At 37.7% G+C, this 10,168-nt stretch overlaps 1 protein-coding gene across 1 annotated transcript; it reads right to left on the bottom strand.

Moving 5' to 3' along the window:
• Positions 1-1,248: 1,248 nt before the first annotated feature.
• LOC145684927 (uncharacterized) lies at positions 1,249-10,159 on the bottom strand. The gene is made up of 4 exons (XM_081757282.1): positions 9,648-10,159; positions 6,322-6,481; positions 4,812-4,930; positions 1,249-1,395 (listed from the first exon to the last, which is right to left on the bottom strand). Exons 1-4 carry the CDS (start codon positions 9,648-9,650, stop codon positions 1,363-1,365), a joined length of 315 nt encoding a protein of 104 aa, XP_081613408.1. The 5' UTR covers positions 9,651-10,159; the 3' UTR covers positions 1,249-1,362.
• Between the last annotated feature and the right edge of the window lie 9 nt (positions 10,160-10,168).

Here is a 10,168-nt window from a genome sequence, read left to right as displayed (position 1 = left end):
CTCGTAATGGATCCACTTCTCATCACCCGTAATAATTCGATGCAGAAACCCCTTTCTGCTCTGTCGTTGAAGCAGCAATTCGCAAATGGTTTTTCGTCTTTCAACGTCTCTGTCTTTCAATTCATGTGGAACCCAATGTGACATCTTTTGAATCATTCCCATGGCTTTCAAGCGTTTGGAGACTGTTGTTTGATCAACGCCTAATGCTGCTGCAAGTTGTTCCTGCGTTTGACACGAATCCTGCTCGAGCAATGCTGTCAATTCTTCGTCTTGAAATTTTTTTGGCTGTCCAGCGCGCTCTTGGTCTGCCAAGCCGAAATCACCACTTCTAAACCGTGCAAACCACTTCTGACACGTTCGCTCAGCTAGAGCATGGTCACCATACACTTCCACCAAAATACGATGACTTTCAGTCGCACTTTTCTGCATGTTAAAGTAATGCAGCAGGACACCCCGCAAAAACACTTTATCAGGCACAAATTGCGCCATGTTCACTTAACTACAAACTGGTGTTGTTGACGCTTTAATCCACTGCCCTATACTACGAACGATACGCGATGACAGGGGTTTGCAACACATGTGTGGATACATGGAACTGTGGGACGCTCCGTTCGTTGCTCCATCTCTTGTCCACCCGCACGAATTAATTCCTAGACCAAATAGTATTAACCGGAATTAAACATAATTTTAAGCAAACGTCGAGACAAAAGCAGATCTAAACCAATGGTACATGTCATCTGTAGTGAAACATGTCGAAATCTGCATGTTAAACATATGGAATGTAGAAAAAAAAAACGCGTTTGGACAACGCTGTTCGAATCACTCTGTATATAGCACGCATCTCGCTATCTTAGAAAAAAAATGCGCATTCTAGACACGTAAATCTGTACATATTGTGAGCAAAGTACATCCATCCACTATAGTATTTCAGTACAATTAAGCTATTTTTGTGTGCGTTACGCAATGATGACAACACCTTAAAGTCCAATTGTCAATAATACCTTTACATTTACATTTCATGACACATTGGAATGCATACAAAGCTGTTGCAGTCTGTAGGCAAAAGAACACATTTCTTTAAATTATTCTCAACCTGAAACACTGAAAGTTTTGAAAGCTCTCTTACTTTAAATATGCCAAAATAAGACGACTTCACGATGTCACTAACACTGACTTTCACGTGCTGATGTGCATGTGCTGTTTTCTTGTACGGAATGAAAATCATCTCTGTCACAAACAATGGTACTGTCTGATTCATTATTCCTAGAGAGTTCAACATTTGCCACTATATCTTCAAACTGTCGGTTGACCTCTCTCTTTATTCTTTTGTATGCAGTTGAAGATAAAACACGGTGGTGACTTTTAGGCATCTGTACTCAATAGGAGTTTTTTTTTCTGTAAAAGAAATATAAATGCTTCTATTACACATTAGCTCTAGATTTCATTAAGGATAGTTTAGCAACAAATTTCGTGCAAGACCAGTTATTTGTAATTTCTGTGTTTTAGAACTTTTTCTTTAAATCATCTAAGGGAATAAAAGTTGATCCAAACAAGTCTGAAACCCACACTTAAGCCAGCAGCACTGGCAGCAAGTGCTGCAGACTCTAGAACAAATAGGATAGAATGCCGTTACATGGACGTATACGTATACGGAAAGATGGGAGTCCACATCGGGATAAAAACTAACACTTGTAAAATCTCAATCACGAAGAAATGAAAAATAATGTTAAAAAGGGTTGGCAAATTGGATAAGTGCCCTCATTTGTTACACCATGGGCCCTTTCAAATGATGGTGTCACTGGTGCTAAATCATAAGATTTTACTGGAGTTGCTGCAAAAGTTAATTTTATTAACAATGCTGAATTTACTTGTCTTATTTACGCAATCAAATTGTCATTTTTGTATCAGAAATGTATTGTTACAATTTTAAGTGTTGGAAAGTAGTTAGGGCTAAAATAGTATTATTAAATGTTTGTTGGATATTTCTGAAATTGCTTTACAACCTTTAAGAACACGACTGAGGTTTGTACAGTTCTATCGTGCATGGGAACTTCAGAAAAGGCTATTTTTGCTCTGCAATGATTAAGAATGTAGTATTAAGAAAAAAATTGTAAAGATAGTGTTTCAACACTGATTTGGTGAAACTAAGTAAAGCTCTGAGAAACTTAGACATTTAGCAAGATTAGAAGCCATTTTCTCAGGAAACAGTACATTTTTAGTTTTCAATTACAACCTGGTGCTTAAGCAGTAAAACTACTAAAAATATATTATCAAATAAACCGAATGGTGAGAATCTCTCTTTTTCTCTCAGAAAGAGAGAGAGAGAGAGACCGTCCCGGTGGTCTAGTGGTTAGCGTCGCTGACTACGGACTTAAGGTTCCCGGGTTCGATACCAGGCGCTGCGATGGTTTCCAAGGCGTGGGTCTGGAACGGTGCCCACCCAGCATTGTAACGCAATTGGGGAGCTGTTATGAATGAAGATAGTGACGATCACAGTGAAAGCTTCGGCTCTCCTCTCCCAACCCGTCTGGTCAGCGTGGGAGCAGTAAACCAATTCCTCCCTCTGGGGAGAGGCCTCATCCAGTAGTGGATCGAATATGGGAGGAATCATCCAGTAGTGATTTATTATTATACACCGAATTAAAATTACATTAAAATTATGTTATTCTTAGGAAAATATCCCAGTACATATAAATAGTGATGACAGATACAGAGTTAATCTATCTTTCTTCTACATCCTGCATGATAGGTCACGAACACCAACAATACATTGAACTACAGAGGGCTAACCAGGATTCAGACTATCCCTACGGTATTGAAAAATTAGAAGGTATTCTGTGAAAAAAGGATACAAACCCGTGCATCTGTCTCCTTGACTCATTTAATACATACTTCTTTGTTGTCTGCGCTTACTAACTGCTGGACAATTATTACCATAGGAAAATTTTAAACTGTTTCTAAAATTGCATATATGTACATACAGAAAAACGAAAGGTATCTAAAGGCAAATTGGTAAATCAAATAGGGGAAATAGCTTTTATGAATATGCTCGCAAAGAAAATGTAGCTACCTTTCGGTATCAGCATCATATCACTATCATAATATTTTAATCCTTTACGTAACTCCTTCCTCCAGGGCGTAGCATTAAAATAATAATAATAATAGTAATAACCATTGCCCAAAAACGAAACTTTTCAGGAAGATGAAAAGAAAGCTTTTCTTACTACACACTAGGAGAAATTGTGCACATGAGCTTCCTTAAGCATGTTCTAGAAAGTCTGAGACACATGAACAAAGATATTTGAAGACTTTCTTAGTTTGTACTAGGGAAAGTTTACTTTGTACCCCCCTCCCCTCCCCCTGATTTTTAGGTGGTTTCTTATAAATTGCCTATTGCAGAGACTCTCATGTCGGCACTTCCGGAAAATTTCTATATATTTTGCCGATCATGACTCCGTGACACTAAAACCACCCTTAGTTCCAATGTATATATATATATAACGTTTATTGTAAATGCTCTAGCTGCCGTAATTTTTCATGGATTGAAACCAAACTTGGCACAAAAATTGGTCGTATTAATGAGTTCGTTAGCCACAATGATCTGTTGAAACATTTGAAAACGGCGGCCATTTGAACTTTCGAAAAATTCATAATTTTTACAATTATGAACCGATCTGCACCATATTTGAACAAAATGTCGAGGTTAACAATATACTAGATGTGTGTGAAAATCAGAACGAACCGTTAGAAAATTTCAAAGTGGCCGTTCAAAGAAGCAAAATAAAAAAAAAAGAAAAAGCGATCTTCCCGTGAACGAGGATCGAACTAGTGACCCTTGCATTACTCAACCTATGCCTTAGACCACTTTTTTTTTTTTTTTTTTTTTTTTTTTATTCACGCCGACCTTTCTTACACACTCATACCACATATATTGATTTGTGATTACCGATTACTGATTTCCGCTTAATACATTCCACAAGAACAACCACGACACTAGGCAACACCCAAGCCCAAGGCGAGAATCGAACCCACGAGCCCCACAGCCAGGGGACAGCAACCGAACGCGTCTAACCACACGACCACCGAGGTTTCTCCACTCGGGAAACTGTGACGCGAGGGAAGAAGATATTTTCTCAGTATTTGTATATTTCAATCTATCAAGAGAAGTCCGTGCAATAGATCGCGCATCAATAAAATACATGCTAGAAAGAAATCTACCTATTCTTTGCGGCCTTGTGCCATAAGCTGTTTTCTTTTCTTTGAATAAAGCAGTTTTTGAAAAAAAAAGATTGACATTATAAGCCAGTAAATTTGCAAAGGAAAAAATTAAGTTACCAACATTTAAATTCTTCCCCAAAAAAGCTTCTTTATTTTAAAATAATAATAATAAAGCAATTTATAATCTCTGTTTTCTGACCTTGGGTTAACATGTAATCTAGTCGGTAAAGTGACCGACTGCTAATCGAGCGACATGTGTTCCATTCCCGGTGAGAGTACAAGGAACTTCTGAACTGAGGCTCTACGTCCTAAGGGTTTTCGTCTGCATGATTCTGGTTTCTTATACCGAAAGCTTGCTCCAATATCTTCGTGTGTATATTCGTAAGTACTGTTTGTCTATATACAAACATTTGAACAGAGAGCTTAAATGTAATGCAGCGTGAACAAGAACTCTAAGCTTAGAGCCAAACGGTGAATAAAATAAAACAAATGTTACTAGTTTTAAAAATACTAGGCCAGTAACTAATTTTACTGCTCTGAGCTATGCATGTTTTACAGCCTAAAGAGTTAGAAAATATACTGCTTAAGTATACCTGACGTTTTCTTTCCCTTCCTCCGTTCCTGTCCACCGCACCTTTTAACCACCTTTGGGTAATGTGTATAATTCGGTGTGTTGTGACATTATATCCTGGGAAGTTTGCGGCGACAACATCTGGAAAATGCAGAGAATTTGATTTAGAAGTACAAAAGTGGAGCAAAAATGGCGCACTGTAAAATATTAGTATTGACTAACAATAAAAGATAATCATTTTCTAGTATTCATATTTATTTTCGTTCTCTTTCCAGTGAGCTTTTCAGACAAAATAACACCAGAAATGCAATTGGCTAAAAGTGGTCCAAAGAACTTACCGACGATTATCAAGGAGAGATTTAATATAGGTACAATAGGTAGATGAAGCATATTTCAAAGCTCTTTTAATGCTTTTACCCATGCTGTACTTCTTGAACTCGAGAAATCAATTACTATTTTTCTCCTCGAAAATGTCCCTGAAAGGGAACTAAAGCTAAAGTAAAATCTCGAAAATACTGCAGGATATTTTCATCAATGCTCACAAAACTATGTTAGGTACAAGTTCGTTGGAGAAGAAAATCGGACAAGGAGAAGGGGGTAAAAAAAAAAGAAAAAAATATTAAAAACGATTTAAATGGATTTTTTTTAATGTCATAAGAGGTTTATCATGAGGTCTATTGTTCGAAGAACCTTTATAGTAGTTATTTTATGTCTTATGTGAAAACACACAAACAATTACAAACTTTCATCCATGTATTCTAATAAAGGGTATCCGAAACACAACGTACAAGAAAGAGAATTGGTACCAATCTACAGGTATTGTGTTAGGAAATGCAATGCACCTTTTCTGGAAATAATTTATATATTGCCAACCACGAACTCTTCATTCAACATCAAAAAGTAATTTTTCATAGCCTAAACCAGTAATAAACCATTCTCCCAAACTTTCTTGTATATTCAGAGAATTCCCATTTTCCCCCGACTGTAAACACTATCATGGGTACGCTCGCTTGCCATCAGACAGTGACACGCAGTGTTGACCTTATAGTTGCTAACAGCTGGCATTAAAGCAGGCTTCTAAGCTCATTCCGTTACACGAGTTACTATTACTAGTATTAAGGTTCTTCGAAAAGTAGACCTCGCGATAAACCTTTGAAAGTGTCGTTCAGATTCATCAAAATCCATTGTTCGAGCAACTCCCTTTCATTTTCTGCCTTTATCTTGTCCGATACCCCCCCCCCTTCCCAACCAATATCCCGGAATCTTCAATTTATATTTGCACATTTATAAGGCTCTTATAACAGAGAACAATCCATTAAAGTAGTTTTTAATAAAAATGCTCGTTTTTCTATATTTTTACCCTCTACAGGGAGTTTCATCCCCCAACTGTTGTACGACAGAGCAGAAGCTAGTTAAAAATCTCTTTGTTACCTTCCATCAACAGTAGGACCTGCTAACAGACACTAGACGTAATTAATACTAAAATGTGACAATGGTTTAAGACTTTTTTTTTTTTTTTTTTTTTTGCTTACCTCGAAGAATTTCAGCCAACAAAGATTTTCCAAAGGAAAACTTGGCGTTACTGCCAGTTATGTTAACTCTCAGAGCTGCTTCGTCTGTCATCAATTTCCCCAGAGCATTTCTTGCACACTGTTCCACATTTTCTCCACCCACTGCGGTCAACAACCGAATCTGAAGCACAAGCGAACAACGTTTTTCTGTAAGTATTCAAACTGGTAAGGTACAGATCAACTTTCTGACTTATGTTAGAGAAAGGTTATAAACACAAATTTAACTCAGCAAGTAGCCGAGAAACATTATTTTTTTTAATCCTAGAACAAGGAAGACTTATTGAGTACTTAATGTATCAATTCCAAATCCTTAATAACTAAATAGACTGCGCAAACGCAAAAAAAAAAAAAAAAAAGTTTTAACTCTATAAACGAGATATGCAAATAATGACATTTTACTTGCAAAAATCTGGAACAAAAATATTAATGAAGTTTCGTATTTGAGGAATGTGTACTTCTTATAGTGGAATCAGCTACGCAAGTGCAACGCTAAAAATTTCGCCCCTTTTTCGCAGCGAGAGCCATATAATACGTGAACCTACAGTTTAAAGTGGGTTTCGAACCACTCCATTCACGGTGAGCTCCCAGCGGGAATCCAACTTGCGACCACGCGCACTGAAGGCAATCGCGCTAAGTATCAGACTACGAGGAAACCCACTTTACAATACATCCACTGATGTATATACAACGTATGTTAAAAACTAATATCCATCATTTGGACACTGTTGCCTGCTGACGAAAAAAAATATATATATATATTATTAGCCCGATACGCATGTCTGTATTCCGAACAATTGCTGTCCGGTATTGACTGCTGTGAATTGCACTTTTCAAGGCCAATCCAGTAATAAAAATCATTCTTGTCTGATAACATTATCATGGCTAAACAAAATCTGCACTCGTGTCCGAATGAGTCCCTATCTGTGTACATATGCAAGTGTAATTAAAGTTGTACCAAATTTTCTATTTAGTAGACCGTCTGGTAAACTGAACCCTAATTTTTAAACCTGATGGTAGTGGGAAGGAACCTACATTTTGAAAATATGGTATTTCATGCATTTTCTTCATGGTAGAAGTAGAGGAATTCTTCTAGAGTTTTACCAGGGCTCTGAGAGTTTCAAGGGGACCTTTTGGACCTGTAATTTTTACTGTTTTGTTTTGAGTTTTTTTTTTTTTTTACTTGGAAATCTTAATTTGCACCCTCACATAACGTGTGAGTTGCCATTATGTTGTACCTTTATTAACAAATAAGATATAATTTTTTGAACGTTAAGTTTGCAGCTTAGTGTCAGCGTTTACCATCACCTATATTTTGTAAGTCTTTGCATTTTTAAGTACAAGGGCATAAATCCCATTATTCGCATTATAAGGAACTGTATTTTACGATTACTAAAGCAAACGAACCTAATTTTAACTGTTTTCAAGCTAGAATTCTTACAGAACGATCCGAGGATATCACCTGTCTCCGGACATAAGTTAAGGAAATGGCGCTAACGTATTTTTTAAAAATGTATCGGTTATTAATGAAGATACAACATTGTGGCAACTCACCATTATGTTGAAATTCAAAATTAGGAGTTCCAAGAAGAAGCAAAAAAAAAAAAAAAAAAAACTCAAAACAAAACAGTAGAAATTACAGGTCCAAAAGGTAACTTTAAGCAGTTTCAACGAAGACTGCACGGATTGCAATTTTGTGACGGTGTTGCGGACCAGTGATCTAGAACATTCCCTGGGTTCACTCGAGCAGACGGTTCTACCAAAAACAAAATTTAGAGGTAAAATACGATGTCAAACACTTTTCGTAAACGAAGTAGAGTGTGAATATAAGTAATTTCTGCCATTAGATATCATATTGAAATACATTTTGAATGGGAGTGAACGTATTATAAGTGTAACTATTTACTGAAGCGGAAGAACACAAGAATGCGAAAAAGGTGGAAATAAAGGGCGGGAATGTTCTGTTCGTATTAGCAATGGTCAATTTGCGATGAATATAATGCAAAGATACTATTTTATTACAAAGAATTGTGTGATAAAGAGCACCAAATTATAAAGTTTTCTATTATTATAAGAAAAGCACTATATTATAAGAATTTCTCCTCGCAGGGGGCCATTTGTACCCTGGAAACCAATGAAGCCGTTTTGAAAGTAAGAGTTCTTTCGATTATTTAAGTGTTTTTGAAGGTGAAAATTATTGCGGACATTTTATGTATTTTTCCATTCTTGTTTATGCGTATGCCCCCTTCGCTGACGCGCCTGCTCCCTGCAGACGTACCCATCGGGCCGCCCTGCTGCGCTCCTGCACTGACTCGGTTAGATGGCATTCGTACTTTTAGTGGCCACCTAGTACAAGTTTGTTCATGGTTTAAGCATTAGCTCCTCATTTAGTGCATGTTCTGCAAGAAGAAATCGGAAAATGCAATAAAAGTGTGAAAATTTGGTAGAGGCGTCTGCTCGAGTAACACCCCTTCCCTTTAAGGGTTGCTGCAACAGGAGGGAATTACACTCTCCATCCTCTCCTTTCACTCACGTTTCACTTGGTTTAGCACCTTTTTCGGAACTCTCATAGTCCTTGCATACAGAAAGACACAGGTCCAATTGGTCAACGCTCCTGCGTAAGACAAGCGAACCACAATTATAACCTTTTCATGAGTTTATAATAAGTGGTCTGCGTTCTAGAGCAGCTTTAACTAACTTTTATGGTCCATGTTCCGTTAAGGGGGTCCAGAACTACACTGGACCCCCTTAAACTAAGCTAAGCTAAGCTAACCTAACTTAACCTAACCTAATATAACGTTATATTATATAATCAAACGAAAATCAATAGAAAGAAGTAGTGTCAAAGGCACTGGACCCCCTTAACGGAACATTGACCACTTTTATTTGACAAGGGTGTAAAATAAACTGACCCCATATATGCACGAGTACGAATTCTATTAGTTTTCGAAGTACAAGGGCCTAAATGTGTTACGGTAATGATCTTCACACCATAAAGGAGTTCATTTTATCATTTGTAAACCAAACTTTTTAAAATTTACCTAACCTAAAGCCAGTAGGCCTACTATGTAGCCTATATGGGGGTCGGGCATCTACACCCTTCGCCTTTATTTGATTCACAATATACAGGAGGTATGTGCATATTTTTATTTCGAGGCTATAACTTTTTTAAGTGTCTTACTAGTACGTTGCAAACAATTTAGTACATTTCTAAACCCTATTCTACGCAAAGTTTACATTTTTCCTCGATTTGCTCTAGCGAGTATAGCAAGTAAATTTAAAAATCTTACCATCAGTGTATTTTACTGCCACTTCCTAGGTGTCCCATGTTCCCTCATCTGGTTCTTCATGGAATATAATATGTCTTCGTCGTTTTGTTCATTCATATGATGGCCATCTTGCAATTTCTTTTCCTTCGTGTTCAGATATCCAACACTTTGGTATAGTAGCTAATGTATCTTCTTCCTTATAAATAAAACAACACAAAATAATCTGCACATCTTGCCACTTGCCCGCCACACTTGAGACCCGCATGTAAACAACAAATGAAGTCCTCCTTCCGCATGCACGCGGCGATGTTGACGCGTTCCTTCCTCGGCGAATCGAAGAAGCGCGGACTGCAACGAAGTACACGCTGTTACGTGGTGGCACCGTCACTATGCCGCTGCTTCATATCTCTATCCGACTTGTCGGAGATCCGCCGCCAGCGGCCCACTGGCGATACTCTTCGATACGTCGCTGTGGCGACGAATCGACCATTTCCCTGCCAGTGGCCCACTGGTTTTCAGCGACTCTTACGGCATGGGGTATG

Source organism: Thermobia domestica, chromosome 5 (genome assembly GCF_964235325.1).
Source record: "Thermobia domestica chromosome 5, izTheDome1.hap1.1, whole genome shotgun sequence".
In the NCBI taxonomy this organism is placed as follows: Eukaryota; Metazoa; Arthropoda; class Insecta; order Zygentoma; family Lepismatidae; genus Thermobia; species Thermobia domestica.
This window is presented reverse-complemented; position numbering and strand designations above follow the sequence as displayed.

Bases quoted from the DNA above. Each gene is read 5' to 3' on its own strand.
- LOC145684927 (XM_081757282.1), bottom strand. The intron at 4,931-6,321 runs GTAAGCAAAAAA...TGCATTTTCCAG, and splicing joins GTTGGCTGAAATTCTTCGAG to ATGTTGTCGCCGCAAACTTC. The intron at 1,396-4,811 runs GTATACTTAAGC...TTTCTTTTACAG, and splicing joins GAAGGGAAAGAAAACGTCAG to AAAAAAAAACTCCTATTGAG.